We start from the raw sequence: 17,681 nt of genomic DNA on the forward strand, positions 1-17,681 counted from the left end.
GCTGCTTCCTGAGTTCAGAGCTGGAGAAAGCACAGAATGCCAAGCCACCGAGAAGCCGTGCCCTGCAGGTGCCTAGCGGTGGACAGTCCAGAATGTTCTTGGTGAAAGTTGACGGCAGCCATGGCAGCTCAGGTGGCAGCCCATGGAGTAAGTGGTGGGAAAGAGGCTGAGAGACATGCGCATGCAGGTCACCTTGTCCACCGGGCGTTGGCAGCTGCTTCTGCAGCAGAGGTCACTGTTGAGCGTTCACATGGAGCACGGGTACCCTTGCACTTGGTGCCAACTCAGATTCCTTCTCTAGGTCTCTCTGCCACTAAATACCCCTGAATCTTCTTTCCAAATTCCCGACCACCCCGCCAAACACTGGCTGCTCTCAGTGCCTGGGTGTAGCTCTGCATGTGCGGCCATTTCTCCTTCCTGACAAAGGGCACAGCCAAGGGTACTTTCCAGACTTCCACTCCCAGGTTGGATTTCCCCTCCCCACGCGGTCTCAGGCCCATCTGAGTGCGGTGCCGGCTGTAGCACCTGCTGCTGACTGGTGCCACACGTCCTTTCGCACCATTTGTAAACAGACTCAGCGTTTTCTTCCTCGGTTATTGGTCGTAGGAGTTCCCCAAGAGGCCACAGGTCACTTCTGAAGGAGTGGCAGTGCAGCCACGGAACTGTGCAGTACACGTGGGATTTCAGGGTCGCCTTGCACACGGTGCCCTGGGCAGGCAGCTCAGGCGGCTCCTGTGGCAGCAGGCAGCCTTTTCTGTTTTCTTTTTCTTTTTTTTTAATATATTTTATTGATTTTTTACAGAGAGGAAGGGAGAGGGATAGAGAGTTAGAAACATTGATGAGAGAGAAACATCGACCAGCCGCCTCCTGCACATCCCCCACTGGGGATGTGCCCGCAACCCAGGTACATGCCCTTGACCGGAATCAAACCTGGGACCCTTGAGTCCGCAGGCCGACGCTCTATCCACTGAGCCAAACCGGTTTCGGCAAGGCAGCCTTTTCTATCGGAGGCCGTCACTTGGAGAACCACTGGGAGCGATGGATGATAAGCCCACGAAGGCCGAGAGTCTCTGCTTGTTCCTTCAGGGGACATGGCCTGCTCTGAGCGGTGCTATGGGAGGGTGAGTAGAAGGCATGTAATTGGGACCATGTCTGTGGTCTCAAGGAGTTTAGTCAGTTCATCAGGACAGAGACACGTCTCCCTGGTGGGAAGCTCTGAGATGCTGTGGGAGCAGGAAGAGGATGGACGAGAGGGAGCAGGTCTGAGAGGGGAGGGGAGGCGTGAATGCTGTTGAAAGCTGAGGGGCATTTTCCAGGTAGAACGAGAGGAGGAGGTGTCGCTGGCCCCCCAGGCGAGTTTGCTGGCGGAGAGGCAGGTCACCGTGTGTTGGAACACTGGTCTGGATTCAGGGGCCTGGGTTTGAACCTGGACTCCGTGCTGTTGGGTGAGCTTACTTCCTGATTCTGTTCCTTAGCTTTCGCACTTACACATGAGGTCATAGTACCTACCTTCAGAGTCATTGTTAGAGTTGCAGTAGGAAATCGGTGTTGAGCACTTAGCACAAAGCCCGGCACTCAGCTCTTAGCTTTGTAGCCGGGTCACCTCCTCTCTCAGGGCTTCTGTAGTAACATGCACATATTTTTATATTAATACTCTTTCATTCTGTTGAAACAGTCCACTCCTGGGCCGTTTCCCCAAGAGCCAGAGCGTACATTTGGTCAGATGACGTTCATTTCAGTAGGGCAGAGGTGACTTCTCCCTCAAGGAGCAGACGTTTGGGACCCTGTGTGAAACGGGCTGCTCTTCAGTAATTGGAAAGTGAGCTAACTGCGTGCCGCAGAGGGGCCCCGAGCTCTGACAGGCATAGCACGCGCTCCGAGAGCAGGCCCGTGAGGCAGGGATTTTTAGGTGAAGCTGGGCATGGAGAGGGTCAGCAGGGCCCATGTTGCCGTGCTGTAAGCGAAACGGGGCAGTCGCCTCCCAGCATGCAGCATACATAAGCACAGTTTTTTTTTGTTATTTTTTAAAAGGTATTTTTTTATTTTTTAAAATATATCTTCATTGATTTCAGAGAGGGAGAGGAAAAGAGAGATAGAAACATCAATGATGAAAGGGAATCATTGATTGGCTGCCTCCTGCATGCTCCCCACTGGGGATCAAGCCCGCAATCCAGGCATGTGCCTTTGACCGGAATTGAACTTGGGACCCTTCAGTCCGCAGGCTGATGCTCTATCCACTGAGCCAAGCCAGCTAAGGCCATAAGCACATTTTTTAAACATTTACCAAAATGGATCATATTTTGGACCTTAAAAATATCTCTATGAATTTGGGAGAATTAAAATTATACAAAGCATCTTTTCTTTCTTTTTTTCCCTAAATTTAAAAAAATTTTGTTGATTTGAGATAAAGAAAGACATTGATATGTTGTCCCACTTATGCATTCATTGGTTGCTTTTTGTATGTGCCCTGACTGGGCATTGAACCCACAACCTTGTCATATCCAGACGATGTTCTAACAACTGAGCTACCCGGCCAGGGCCCAGAGTATCTTTTTTGACTACAGTGGAATTATATTAGAAATCAGTAACAGAAAGATACTTAAGAAAGGACAAATATTAGGAAACCATACTTTAAAGAACCCATGAGTCAAAGAAGAAATCAAGAGGGAAATAAGAAAATTTTTTTAACTGAATGAGAATGAAAACACAACATATCAAAATTTGTAAAATGTAGTCAAAGCAATACTTACAAGGAAATTTATAGCACTCACCACCTCTGTGCAAGGGAAAGGGCTCCACCTTAAGAAAGTATATCAGCCCCGGCCGGTTTGGCGCAGTGGAGAGAGCCTCAGCCTGTGGACCGAAGGGTCCTGAGTTCAATTCTGGTCAAGGGCATGTACCTTGGTTGCAAGCTCCTCCCCGACCAGAGCTCTGGAGGCAACTGATCAATGTGTTTCTCTCATGTCGATATTTCTCTCTTCTCTGTCTTTCCCTCTCTTCCACTCTCCCTAAAAATCAATGGAAAAATATCCTCAGGCAAGGATTAATGAAAGTCGATCAAAGAGCCATTTATACACCTCCAAAGAAAGGAAATACTAACATAAAAGCAAACATTAATGAGAAACAATTTTAAATATGGAAAATCCATGAAACCAAAAGCTAATTAATTCTTTTAAGATGAATAAAATTGATAAGCCTGAGCCAGGCCAAAGGTTGGACTAGATACTGTATAAGCCTGTGAAAGGATATTTAACAGAATTACTAGGGAAAGCCACAGTGAGACAGTTGCCACACAGACATTACAATGGCTACAGTTTAAACAACTAGCCACATGGATGAGGATGTAGTTCACCAGAACTCTCCAAAAGTGATCTTTGGGAAAACTTTGGAAATTTCTTAAAAGTTAGACATGCATGTCCTGACGGATTGCTCAGTTGGTTGTAGCATTGTCCTAATACACCAAGGTTGTGGGTTCAGTCCCTGGTCAGGGCACATAACAAGAACCAACCAATGAATGCATGAATGAGTGGAACAACAAATTGATGTTTCTCTCTCCCTTCCTCTCTCTAAAGTCAATGAACATGTCCTTGGGTGAGGATCAAAAAAAAATGTGTACCTACCACACACCAAGAGTTGAACATGAATGTTCTTTTTTAAAATCTCCTGAGGATAGGTTTTTACTGACGTTAGAGAGGAAGAGAGAGAGAAACATGGGTTGGTTGCCTCCTTGTACACGCCCCAACTGGGGATCAAACCCACAGCCTAGCTACGAGCCGTGACCAGGAATTGAACCTGTGGCCTTTTGGGTGTATGGGGCGACTCCAATCAACTGAGCCACTCGGTCAAGGCAGCAGCTATTCTTTGTATTAGCCCCAAATTGGAAACAACCAGAATATCTCCAAATGGAAGAATGCATAAAAAAGTTGTGGCTCACCCACACAGTGCAGTGTTACTCAGTAACGAAAAGGTTAACGTTTCTGCTACATGCACACATGGGATCACCTCCAGATACCGATACTCTGCAAAACAAGCCAGACCGAAGAGAACATGTTGTGTGGTACCATTTATATAGAGCAGTGGTTTCCAAACTTATTTGGCCTACCGCCCCCCTTTCCAGAAAAAATATTACTCAGCGCCCCCTGGAAATTATTTTTTTTAAAATTTTAATATAAATTAAACAGAAAGATATATGTATTAATGTTTCTACCTTTTTCGTAAAATATAGTAAAGAAAGGTGTAAATTAGAAACATTGAAGTTTGAAATTATGAAACTATTTATTGAACTCAGAATAGAAAGGTAATACAAAAAAAGTTAAAACAAACGCACCTGTGACCATCGCTGCCCCCCTGGATCGCTGCAGCGCCCAACAGGGGGCGGTAGCGCCCACTTTGGGAATCACTTATATAGAGTTCTAGAAATTGCAAATTAGTCTTTAGAGCAGTGGTTCTCAACCTGTGGGTTGAGACCCCTCTGGGGGTCAAACGACCCTTTCACAGGGGTCGCCTAAGACCATCAGAAAACACATACATAATTACATATTGTATTTGTAATTAATCACTATGCTTTAATTATGTTCAATTTGTAACAATGAAATTGGGCGTCACTACAACATGAGGAACTGTATTAAAGGGTCGCGGCATTAGGAAGGTTGAGAACCACTGCCTTAGAGACAGAATTCAGTCCAGTGGTCACCTGTGACTGGGGTAGGATTGGAGGAGAAGGGAGTAGACGTGGGGTACAAAGAGGCACAAGTAACTTGGAGTGGGTAATGGTAGTGTTCATTATCTTGACTGGAGACCCAGTGCACGAAATTTGTGCACTGGTAAGGTCCCTAGCGGCTACTGGCCTCCAGCTGGGTACTCCCTCCCTTCCCCTGGCCGGCCCGCCCCCTGGTCGAACTCCCTGAAGAACTCTGGTTGAGGGGACAATTTGCATACTACATTTTTATTATATAGGATTATCGTGATGTTTTCACAGGTGTATACATGTCAAAATTATTCATAGTGCATGCTGCAGATATTTTCAGCTTATTGTGCCTCAGTTCTACTTTAGTACAGCTGTAAAATGTTTTTAAAAAGATCATTGGAATTTATATTTGTGCTTCACATTTAATCACAGTTAGGAGAGTAACCACCTGGTGGGGCATTGGTGTTTGAGTAACTGGCATTGTAGTCAGCTGTTGTGTGTGCATGTGTGTTTTGTAGTAACCTGTTCGTTACTTGCTTTGCTGAAAAAGGAGTGGAGAGGAGAGTTTCACCTCCTGGGAGAACTGGCTTCGTATTTGAGCATGTTGGTCAAGTGTCAAGCAGTTTTGACTTTGGTTCAGGACATTGTCTATGATCTCTCCATGGATGATTGCAGCTAGCTCCATGGCTTTCCTGACCACACATGCTGGGGATCCCAAATTAAATGTCCAGCTGCATCCTTGCCCTGAGTGTTCATTCAGAAACAACCCCCCTGCTGTTTGGATGTCTAATACCCATTTCATACGTGCAGGCCCAGCAAACCCGTGGTTCTTCCACTGTCCCAGCCTGTCCCCCTGCCCCGCCCCGCATCTCTGTTGTCGGCATCTAGTACTGAGGCAGCTGGGCCTGTCCTCATCGCATCCTCAGGTCCATTGGCAAGTCCTGTGGCTCGACCTTCCACACTGGCAAGTCTGACTGCTCTGCTCCTTCATGCCCCCCACCTGCGCCTGGGACTACCTGGAACAGCCTTACGTACATTGTTTCCTCCCCAGGGTTCATTTTTTTTCATGCAGCAAAGTTTCTTTTTAAGATGAAAATTGGCCATGCCATCTCCTTCTGAGAAACCTCCCCAGCCTAGGCCTTCATCCTGCCCCTTGACCTGCCCACATTCGCGCTTGCTGCTCCTCGGCTCCCAGTGCTCTCCCAGATTTTCACATGGCGGCTTTATGTTTTTCAAAACTTAACTTTGCTCTTGTTAGAACCATGTCCTCCTAAGGTCCCACTTTGCACCCTTGGCAACTTTCTTTTCTTCCTGGAGGAGTTTGCTGCCCCTGGAGGTGCAGTGGTCATGTCTGTGTGTGTGTGTCTGCTGTCCCTCAGGAACCAGCAGGGCCTCCCTCCTATTCATCTTTGCATCCTGTTGTCAGAGCCTTCAGGACGCCTGGCATCTAGTGGATTTCAGGCCTCTGTGGAAGCCACTCCACACGATTAGTCCACACGCTGTGCAACTCTCCTTGCCTCTCCTCCTCCTCGTCCCTGACATCTGCTTCCTTAGAGGTCTTGTTAGCTCTCCCGTCACAGCGACCTCACGGCCACCTCACTCCTAGGTGGCTTCTCCCACTTCCTTGCTCCACTCCTTTGTCACATTTTATCTCTTCTGTGCACATAGCCTTCTCCTTGTTAGAACAGGAGACCAGACCATGCCTGGCTCACTGCTCCATCCCCCCTCCTGCCCCAGGGCCTTTGTGCTGGCTCTCTGGAATGCTCCTCCTGCAGATATGTGTGTGGTTTCCACCAGCTCACACTTCAGGTGTGTCCAGGTGTCTCCTGGAGGAGGCCCTCACTGGCCACGCTAAAGGGTACCATCACCAGCTCCAGGCATTCCTTTTTGCTCTGTTTTCTCCTTCTCAGTCACCACGATCTGGTGTTCTATATTTTTTTAAAATCTTTATTCTTGATAGTATTACAGGTGTCTCCCCACTCCCCCACTCCCATTTCTCCCCTCCACCCGGTTCCCTCTCCACCCTAGGCCTTCACCACCCTATTGTCTATGTCCATGGTATGCATGTCCTATCTAATAAAAGAGAAACATGGTAATTAGCGTACGTCCGCTACCCTTCCCATTGGCTAATCAGGGCGATATGCAAATTAACTGCCAGCCAAGATGGCGGCCGGTAGCCAGGCAGCTTAAAACTAACATGAGGCTTGCTTGCTTCAGTGACGGAGGAAACCAACGTTCCCCGCCTGCCTTGCCGGCCTCTGAGCTTGCAGTTTGAAACATAGTTACAAATATAGAAGCTAAACAAAACCCCAGAAACCTGCTTTCAGCAAGCCGGCATCTCAGAGCTGGAGTTGATACAGTGTTTCGATTATAGAACACAAACAAACCAGATACCTGCTTTCAGCAGCAGAGGCCTCCGAGCTGGAGTCAGAGCTAAAGCTGGCCCAGAATAAAAAAAAAAAGAAAAAACGTGCAGTTGGGAGCTTCAGTCACCTGCCAGCCTGAAACAGCCATCAGCCCCTCACCCAGACTGGCCAGGCACCCCAGTGGGGACCCCCACCCTGAAGGGTGTGTGACCAGCTCCAAACAGCCATCATCCCCTCACCCAGGCTGGCCAGGCACCCCAGTGGGGACCCCCACCTTGATCCAGGACACCCTTCAGGGCAAACCAGCCGGCCCCCACCCGTGCACCAGGCCTCTATCCTATATAGTAAAAGGGTAATAGGCCTCCCAGCACCAGGATCAGCGGAGCCGCGAGGCCTCCTGGCACTGGGATCAGCGTGACAGAGGGCAGCGCCCAAACCCCCTGATCGCCCTGCGGCTCTGTGTGTGACAGGGGGCGGGACCACAACCTTCCTATCTGCCCTGCTCTGTTCGTGACAGGGGAAGGCGCCCAAATCCCCTGATCAGCCCTGCTCTGTGCCTGATAGGGGGGAGCTCCCCAACCCCCTGATCACCCTGCCGCTCTGTGTGTGACACGGTGCAGCGCCCCAACCCCCCACCCCCCACGGGCCCTGCTCTGTGTGTGACAGGGGGCGGTGCCCCAGGCCCCTGATCGGCCCTGCTCTGTGCCTGATAGGGGGGAGCTCCCCAACCCCTTGATCGCCCTGCGGCTCTGTGTGTTACAGCGGGCGGGGCCACAACCTCCCTATCTGCCCTGCTCTGTTCGTGACAGGGGAAGGCGCCCCAACCCCCTGATCAGCCCTGCTCTGTGCCTGATAGGGGGGAGCTCCCCAACCCCCTGATCAGCCCTGCTCTGTGTGTGACGGGATAGAGCCATAACCTCCCCATCGGCCCTGCCCTGAGTGTGAGAGTGGCGGCGCCCCAACCCCCTGATCGGCCCTGCTTTGTGGGTGATAGTGGGCGGCGCCCCAACCTCCCCCCCCCCACAGGCCCTGCTCTGTGTGTGATGGGGTAGAGCCATAACCTCCCCATCGGCCCTGCCCTGAATGTGACAGTGGCGGTGCCCCAACCCCCTGATCGGCCCTGCTCTGTGGGTGATAGAGGGCGGCACCCCAACCCCCTGATCTGCCCTGCTCTGTGTGTGACAGTGGGTGGTGCCCCAACTCCCCTATCTGCCCTGCTCTGTGCGTGACGGGGTGGCACTGCAACCTCCCCATCGACCCTGCCTTGAGTGTGACAGGGGGCGGTGCCCCAACCCCCCAATCAGCCCTACCCTGAGCGTGACTGAGGGTGGCATTGCAACCTCCCGATCCGCCCTGCTCTGTGCATGACAGGGGGCGGCACCCCAACTCCCCAATCGGCCCTGCTCTGAGCCCTTCCAGGGGCTGCACCTAGGGATTGGGCCTGCCCTCTGCCACCTGGGAGCAGGCCTAAGCCAGCAGGTCGTTATCTCCCGAGGGGTCCCAGACTGCGAGAGGGCACAGGCTGGGCTGAGGGACCTCCCCTCCCGCCCCGAGTGCACAAATTTTTGTGCACCGGGCCTCTAGTATGTATATAAGATTTTTGGTTAATCTCTTCCTGCATACCCTCCCTACCCCCAAGATTCATCAGTCTGTCCAATTTTCCATGCCTCTGGTTCTGTTTTATTCATCAGTTTATTGTTTTCATTATATTTATTTTGATTTTTTGATACAATTGTTGATAGATATGTATTTATTGCCATTTTATTAGTCATGTTTTTTATCCTCCCCCTCCCCTTCCCTCTGCTTCCCTCTCCTCCGCCTCTTCCTCTTATTAAAGGATACCCTTCAGCATTTCATGTAATCCTGGTTTGGTGGTGATGAACTCCTTTAGCTTTTTCTTATCTGTGAAGCTCTTTATCTGACCTTCAGTTCTAAATAATAGCTTTGCTGGGTAAAGTAATCTTGGTTGTAGGTCCTCGCTATTTATCACTTTGAATATTTCTTGCCACTCCCTTCTGACCTGCAAAGTTTCTGTTGAGAAATCAGCTGACAGTCATATGAGCACTCCATTGTAGGTAACTAACTGCTTTTCTCTTGCTATTTTTAAGATTCTCTCTTTGTCTTTTGCTCTTGGCATTTTATTTTATTTTATTTTTTATTTATTTATTTATTTTTAAATATATTTTATTGATTTTTTACAGAGAGGAAGGGAGAGAGATAGAGAGTTAGAAACATCGATGAGAGAGAAACACCGATCAGCTGCCTCCTGCACATCTCCCACTGGGGATACGCCCGCAACCCAGGCACATGCCCTCGACCGGAATCGAACCCGGGACCCTTCAGTCCGCAGGCTGACGCTCCATCCACTGAGCCAAACTGGTTTCGGCAACTCTTGGCATTTTAATTATGATGTTTCTTGGTGTGGTCCTCTTTGGGTTCCTCTTGTGTAAGACTCTCTGTGCTTCCTGGACTTGTAAGTCTATTTCTTTCACCAGGTAAGGGAAGTTTTCTGTCACTATTTCTTCAAATAGGTTGTCGCTGTGATGCTCTCTCTTCTCCTTCTGGCACCCCCATAATGCGAATGTTGGTATGTTTGAAGTTGTCCCAGGGGCTCCTTATACTATCTTCATATTTTTTTACTCTCTTTGATCTTCTTATTTGGTGTTTTTTGCTTCCTCATATTCCAAATCGTTGATTTGATTCTTGGCATCTTCTACTCTGCTGTCGATTCCCTATAAATTATTCATTTCAGTTAGTGTATTCTTCATTTCTGACTGGACTTTTTTTATGTCTTAGAAATTCTCATAAAGATCCTTGAGCAACCTTATAACCATTGTTTTGAACTCTGTATCCAGTAGTCTGCTTGCTTCCATTTAATTTAGGTCTTTTTCTGAAGATTTCTTCTGGTCTATGTTTGTGACATGTTTCTTTGTCTCCTCATTTTAGCTGCTTTCTTGTATTTGTTTCTTTGTATTAGGTAGAGCTGCCATGTCTCCTGGAATTGGTAGAGTGGCCTTTTGTAGTAGGTGTTCTATAGGGCCTAGTGACTCAGCTACCCTAGTCACCTGAGCTGGACACTTTAGGTGCGCCCCTGTGTGGGCTGTGTGCACAGTTTTGTTGTAGTTAAGCCTTGATTGCTATTGGCATCACTGGGACGAGTTGACCTCCAGACCAATTGGCTATGTAGACCAGGCTGCAACTACAGTGGGAGAGCTGCTGTGCAGGAGACACCCTATGGAGCAGGACTTGCTTCAGTGGAGCTATGGTGCTGAGTCTGCCCCTTGATTGTGTCACTTGTGGATGTGTAGAGTTGTAATCTACTATGGTCTGAAACTGTCCGCCAGGTGTACTGGGTCTGGTGCCTCCCAGGTGGTACACAGTCAGCCACTGCCTGGGACCACCCTGCAGGAGCTACAGAGCTATCCGCAGATGGCTGTTACTTGTATTGGGCTTGGAAATGCCAGGTGAGGGCAAGCTGTGAAGCAAGGTAGGCTAGTGCTAGCACTGGGTCTTAGGCCTTTCATTGATAGTTTTGGGGTATGCTGACGCGAGCTGCTGCTTGTTTGAGAGATTATAGGAATGTCTGAAGCCTGAGCCAGGATAGGCCATTCATATGTCAGAACTGCTGCAAACAGCTTGGGTGGGGCTGAAAATTGGATGGGGTGTGGCCTCAGGGAATCACCAGGCTGAGCGAACATTGTGAGCCAGGCTGATGGAAACTCAGATATGGCTGCCAGTCAGCTCTGCGACGGGTGTATGTGTGTGTGTGTGTGTGTGTGTGTGTGTCAGCATAGGAACAATGACCTCTGCGAGCATCCTTGACTGGGAGAAAGCCGCCCCTGAGTTCCTGCCCTGATGCCACACCATCCAGTTCCTCCCCATAGGTTCCTGGATCCCCCAAAGCCACTGCCCCCGTGGAAGTGAGTCCAAGTAAGTTTATGTGCTGGTCCCTTAAGAGGAATTACCTGGGTCTCCAGCAGCCTCTGTGCCACTCAGTCACAATCCTCACTGTTTTTTACAGCCTGAAGTTATGGGGACTTCTCTTCCTAGCTCTGGAACCCTGGACTGGGAGTCTGGTGTGGGGCTAGCGCCCCTTGCTCCTCATAGGAAGCCTCTGCAACAGAGATCTCCCTCCTGATTAAAAAAGCGCCACACGTGGGTGTTGGACCAGCCTGTCCCTCACCTCCGTCCCTCCTACCAATCTTGATGTGCTTTCTTCTTTCCTTCTCTAGTTGCAGGACTTCCATTCAGCCAGCTTTCAGGCGGTTCTGAATGAGGGTTGTTCTGTATTTTAGTGGTAATTTTGATGTGGTTGTGGGAGGCGGCGATACTGGCATTTACCTACACTGTCATCGTGGTTCTCCTAATGAGTCTTTACTTACCTGTCTTCTTTATTTGTCTTCGACAAGAACATTAACTCTCAGGACCAGGATCTTTGTTTTATTCACCACTTGTTCCCAGTGCCTGGACCAGTGCCTTGGCACATGGTGGGCTCCCAGGAAACACGGGGTGGACAGACAGATGCATGGTTGCTGAACTAGATGCTCTCAAGTCAGTGCTGGCTCTTTTGATTTCTGGCTTGGGGGCCTTTGTAACCTTGGAACCCAGCATCTCCTTTGTGGGTAAAAATGGCCTAGAAAGGTATGAAGGCTGTGGCAGTTCTGTTGGTGGTGGGCTGTTCTCCAGGACTAGGGACAAGAAATGGCTTTTGGGTTACATAGGGTTAAGTCAGAATGGTGTGGGAAATTGTCATAATTTAGTCTTCTCAGATCTGTTGGGACAGAGAACAACAGTGACTCCCATGATGTTCAATTGTTTGAGGAGCAGTCTGGAGCCTTCTAGAATACCACTGAGAGAGAGTGCTCAGTTCTCTCCCCTCACACCCCAGACATTCACATGGCTGCTTAGCTGGGTTTGGGTCAGTCCTTGCAGCCCTGTGGATGTGACAGGCGTAAGCAGTTTGCCCACTGGTTTATAAAAGGTAAGGACCCCCTGCAAGGCCTTCTTTGGTCCACGTGCTGCTGTCGTTTGTTCATTTAATCTCTCAGCCCCTGTTTAAGCACCTGATCCTGTCAGGCCTCTCTGGGCTTTGGAGTGGAGCTGGGTGCACCTATGGTCCAGTTAACACGGGCGTGTGTGAGCCTCAGTGCTGGAGGACAGGGGGGGAGCCCGGGGCCGATGGAGGCCTGGTGGGCTGGGTGGGCATTGGAGGGGGCCTGTGGGGAAACTGGGGATGTCAAAGTTCCAGCCGCCAAGCCCTGGGCCGCCTCCCTCCTGATTCATCCTGTGGCCAGGGCACTCCAGAGGGCCAGGGGCCTGCGGGGGGGGGGGGGGGGGCAGGTTTCCGTCGCCTCCATCCTGCATGTGCTGTGGCAGAAGTTGCCTGCCCCTGGAAGGCCATACCTGGCTTCCCTGCTCACCTGTTGCCCAGGTGTGCTCTCTCGAACCTCTTTAGGATTTACAGATGTTTCCTCTAAGGTGCAGATGATTCATCTTGGGCTCACGCTGATTGGGGTTAAAATCTTGGTGCCTGCTTGCCGACCTTGTGACATTAGGCCTGTTTTTTATTTACATATTTTATTGACACTATTACAGATGTCCCTTATCTCCCCCCTTGCCCACCTCCACCTGCCCCCGCCGCCTTTACATTAGGCCTGTTTTTAACTTGGGAGCCTATTTGTGTTTTAAAGGCAATTTTACTTTTCCTGCGATCTTTTGGAGAGAATAGGGTGATAATCTTGCTTCTTCCTCCTGTCCCGGAGGCTTCCTCCCCACCCTCACCCTATAGTTTAAGACCTGTTTGAAAAAGCGGACATCGAGATTGGGTGGCTGTCAAGCTGGAAGGGAGGCTGGGTTTTGCAAGGGGTGGGGAGTGACCACCAGCAGCCACCTCGGAGGTGGGTGGAGCCTGCTGACTTGCGCCCTGGGCCTGAGCAATGCAGACAGACCTAGAGCGGTGACTCTGAACTTGGTTGATGCGAAGCATCCTGGTGCTTCCTCAGTCAGAACACTGGGACCCACTGCATCGTGGGAGCTAGTACAGAGTCTGGGTGCAGGGCCAGAGGGAGCTTCTTTTTTTTTAAAATATATATTTTATTGATTTTTTACAGAGAGGAAGGGAGAGAGAGAGAGAGAGTTAGAAACATCGATGAGAGAGAAACATCGATCAGCCGCCTCCTGCACATCTCCTACTGGGGATGTGCCCGCAACCCAGGTACATGCCCTTGACCGGAATCGAACCTGGGACCCTTCAGTCCGCAAGCCGACGCTCTATCCACTGAGCCAAACCGGTTTTGGCTTCTTTTTTTTTTTCTTTTTTTTTTTTGAGGGAGAGTTTCTAACTCCTCCTAAGATGCTCCTGTGGCATCACTGTTTTATTTGAAGTATGATGAGGTCCTAGAACTCTAGGTACAGTTTTCTTCAACAAATTCTCTATTTGATGTTTCTTTCCATAAACACACACACATTGTAATTTTAGAGCTACATATATTTTTTAATGATCTTGGTTTTGTGGATTATGTATTGAAAATAGAAAACATTCTTCTATTCCAGACTCCTTTTAACTTTGGCATGAATCACAGAACTCCACCCTACCCCGCCGGGGACTACTGCCTGCTGTGCAGAAGCGAACGCAAAGACTCTTCCTTCCTAGAGAGTGGGATTAAGACTGCGAGCAAATTGGCGCTTTCCGTGGCTCCCAAGGGCAACAGCGTGCTGCACCTGCCGCTGTGGGTGTGCCCTGACTGCAGGCGGACCGTGGAGAAGGAGGAGAGGCACGGAGGCCTGGACCAGCCAGCGGTGAGTGCCCTGCAGAGCGCCCGCGCTCCCTGACTTCCTTAGCCAGCGGGTCGCGGCTTATTGGGCAGTGAGATCGTTGATACGGGTCTGTTTTCCGGGAACAACTCCTTCCTGTGCCATCCTCTGGTCCCTGCTCCACTCTCCACCTGCTGGGCTTTCCTCCGGGTCTTCCCTGTCACACCTGCAGGAGGTGGTAGGGAGCTGCCCCCCTTGGTCACACAACTTGGTGAGCAAGTTTGGGGGCCTCAAAGATAAGCTTTGTAGTCTGGTCTCAGGATTTCTTTGGCAAAGCAGTTTGCTGAAAAGCTGGAAGGCTTTTCATGTGTTTAATTTTAATTTAGACAATTCCATGTGCTGGTAACTCGCCCGAAATTCTTTCCCAGGTGCAGTTCTCAAGTCCTGGTTTCCTCCTTTACCTGGATATCATGTCTCAGCTAAATGGGGGCTTTCTTGAGGCCCAGGCTTGTGTGGGAAGGCCACCCCCTTAATCTCATTGTTGGCGCAGACTGTGGCTTAGGGGGCCTTGCCTCTGAAAGGGCTTTCAAATCTGCTCTTTGGGTTCTGGAAGGAGTTGGCTTTTGCAGCCATTTGAGGCCCCACCATCGAGGGCTTCTCTGCTCCGTTGATCTCTGCTTGGGAGCAGTTGTCCTTGTAACCTGTCTTCTGACCCAAGACTGCTCTCGGGTTGGTGCCTGGTGAGTGAGCGGCTGCTGCACAGTGTACGTTGCCTTAGTCTCTCTGGTCTTGTCTGTCTCCTTGCTGCCTGCCACTGAGCCAGTGACTTCCGTTTTGGGGTTTCCTTGAAGGCAGCACCCCAAATCATGTGGCATTTTCTGGAGTAGTGCTTTCATAACTAAACCTAAAAAGAAATGGGTTTTGGCCTCCCACATGCCCCTTCTCCTGCTCTGTCCCTCTGGCGCCTCTTTCTGATCACTGTGTATTCACTTTGTTGTGTGTTTTTTTGTTTGTTTGTTTGTTTGTTTTTTTAATATATTTTATTGATTTTTTTACAGAGAGGAAGGGAGAGAGATAGAGAGTTAGAAACATCGATGAGAGAGAAACATCGATCAGCTGCCTCCTGCACATCTCCTACTGGGGATGTGCCCGCAACCCAGGTACATGCCCTTGACCGGAATCGAACCTGGGTCCTTTCAGTCCGCAGGCCGACGCTCTATCCACTGAGCCAAACCGGTTTCGGCTGTTTTTTGTTGTTAATCTTCGCCTAAGGATATTTTCCCTTGATTTTTAGGGAGAGTGGGAGAGAGAAGGAAAGACAGAGAGAAACATCGATGTGAGAATAACACATCAATTGGTTGCCTCCTGCAGGCTCCCGACCAGAGCCCGGGCTGAGGAGGAGCCTGCAACTGAGGTACATGCCCTTGACCGGAATCGAACCCGGGACACTTTGGCCCGCAGGCCGACACTCTATCCATTGAGCCAAACCGGCTAGGGCCGTATTCACTTTGTATTCCTTCACTGGAGCATACTCCATGAGGGCAGTTGTTTGTGTGTCGTGTTTCCTTACCAAGAACTGTGCCAAGCCTGGCATATTTTAGGTACCCAGAGTATTCCAATTAATGAGTACATAACTGAATGAACAAAGAAAGGAGCAGACCGTGGGATCCCTCATTGGAGATTAAGAAGGTGGGTAGGCAGTGTTGAGTTTTCACCCTCAGATCTTTCTGCTTTTATCATTTTCTTCTTTCCTTTCTGTGTGCACCTCAGGTGTTTGGTCCCCCCTGTTGCTGCAGAGGGCATGTTAGTGCCACCGGCGCTGGCTTGTTCCTGAGCACTGTCGGCGGCGTGCCAGCTCTTTCGCAGCTGAGCGTTCTGTCTCCAGCTCGCTTTCCTTCCTTCCTGTGTCCAGTCCTGTCCCACCTGCGGTGCCTTTGAGGAAGGGTTGCTGCTTCTCTTCTGGTTTGGGACGCAAGTGGAAGCATCTCCGATTTCTCTTGCCATTCAGGGAGTCTCGCTTCCACACTCCCAATTTGCCCCAGATAATGGATTATCTAATGAGGCTTTTCTCCTCATCAAAAAAGTGACCCCAGGATCACCCAGGTGTCTCGTTGGCCTGTGTTTGTAGACTTAGACCTCCTGTTGTTTTCATAAAGTTGGCCTCTTTGCTCAAGCTGGTTAAAATTGCTGGCCTTTAAAAATATACATATAATTTACATGTGATAAAATTCACCCTTTTAAAGTGAATGTAGTTCAGTGAGTTTGACAAACCTATGCAGTTGTGTAACCACCACCTCCACCCAAGCTCCCTTGTTCACTGTCATCGGCAGCACCTCCCCTCGCCCCCCAGCCCTTGCAACCATCGCCCTGATTCCGTCCCCACCGTCTTTCTTTTCCCGAGGTCACAGTCTCCTGTAATTCGGCATAGTTGTGTGTACTGCTGCACGCATTGTCCAGCTGCACACGATTCGTTTCCTCATTCACTGTTGATGGACGTGGGGTTGCTTGTGGATTTGGACTTTGCTCTGGCTACGTCACCACACCCCAAGAGGTGGAAACCTTTTTCTCTCTTCCCAACTCCCCAACCCATCTCTGCCCTGCTCAGCTCAGCTGTTGAGCTCCCCACTTCAGGGCCAAGGCCCTTCTCACCTCTTACCCTCATGGTTGGGGAGGCCTTTTCCCTGGGGCTTCCAGGTACCTATCCCTTTCCATCCCCCCAGTGCTTTATGCTTGGTTATTCTTTTCCTCTTTATTTTATTATTTTTATTTTAAATTAAACATATGTTTATTGATTTCAGAGAGGGAAGGGAAAGGGAACGAGAGAAACATCAATGATGAGAGAGAATCGTTGATCACCTGCCTCCTGCATATCCCTTCCCGGGAATCAAGCCTGCAACCCAGGCATGTGCCCTGACCGGGAATTGAATCAATGACCTCATGGTGCATGGGTCGATGCTCAACCTTGACCATGCCACCGGGCTATTCTTTTCCTCTTCCGTGTCACAGATCTTTTCTTCTCTCCTGGGTCATGCCCAGGAGAGTGCAGGTGCTCTAGCATTGTCCACTTGTTAAATAACCGCCTTTGCCCAGCCCTCCCTTCCCGCTGCCACCATCTCCTTTCGCTCCCTTCAAACCATGCATGTCTCTGTAAATGTAAAACTTCTGGTTTAATGTTTGAAACTTCCATTTCTTCTCAGGTTACTTTGGTAAATTATATTCTTAGAAATTGTCAGTTACCGGTATGCACTTGTGTGCAGACAGTCTCTTTAATTCTGACCATATTTGTAGATGCAACTCTTGGAATTCCTCATATTTCTGCCCCCCCCCCCCTTTTTTTAACCAGTCTTGGCTAGAAGTCTGTCAATTTTGTCTTTTCAAGGTAGAGCTTTTTAATTTTTAAAATATCTCTCACTTTGTTTCATGAGTTACTGCAGCTTGATGCGCGTGCGATACGTATTTGATTAGTGAATGCTGTGGGGCACACAGTAAATGTTGGGAGGTACCCGTGAGCACAGCAAGTCACTGTCCCTCTCACCGCCTCCTCACCATCCTCCTCATCCTCCCAGAGGCATCCACTGCCACCACATCCTTGTCTGTTCCTCTGGAGAGGTTCCATTTGCTCTGCACCAAGGAGGTAGCGGTGGGCACTGTCAGTAAGTGAGGCGTGTGGCTCGCCCAGTGTCGTGTTCTGGGAGAGGGGTGCGTATGCCCCGAGAGGTAGGGGCTGCGCTCCAGCTTCTGAGGGCTGCTGACAAGTGTCTTGGAGCCTGAGCTTGGGTGCCATCTGCTTGGGGAGCTGCATTCCTGTGCTCATCTCACCTGGAGACCTGTGGGAGCCTGAGCCCTGCTCAGCCTGCTACGTGGGAGAAGGAGTG

At 49.8% G+C, this 17,681-nt stretch overlaps 1 protein-coding gene across 7 annotated transcripts in view; it reads left to right on the forward strand.

Annotated features, from left to right (window-relative positions):
• FAM193A (family with sequence similarity 193 member A) overlaps positions 1-17,681 on the forward strand; it is a 116,645-nt gene that overhangs the window by 31,413 nt on the left and 67,551 nt on the right. For 5 of the 7 annotated variants that reach the window (XM_036326997.1, XM_036327025.1, XM_036327003.1 and 2 more), the window contains exon 2: positions 13,606-13,851. In XM_036326997.1, the coding sequence (XP_036182890.1) occupies positions 13,606-13,851 (246 nt within the window). Of the gene's footprint in view, positions 1-13,605; positions 13,852-17,681 lie in introns of those variants that run through there. The other 2 variants (XM_036327037.1, XM_036327031.1) reach the window with 2 other exon arrangements.

Source organism: Myotis myotis, unplaced genomic scaffold, assembly GCF_014108235.1.
Source record: "Myotis myotis isolate mMyoMyo1 unplaced genomic scaffold, mMyoMyo1.p scaffold_m19_p_1, whole genome shotgun sequence".
NCBI lineage: Eukaryota > Metazoa > Chordata > Mammalia > Chiroptera > Vespertilionidae > Myotis > Myotis myotis.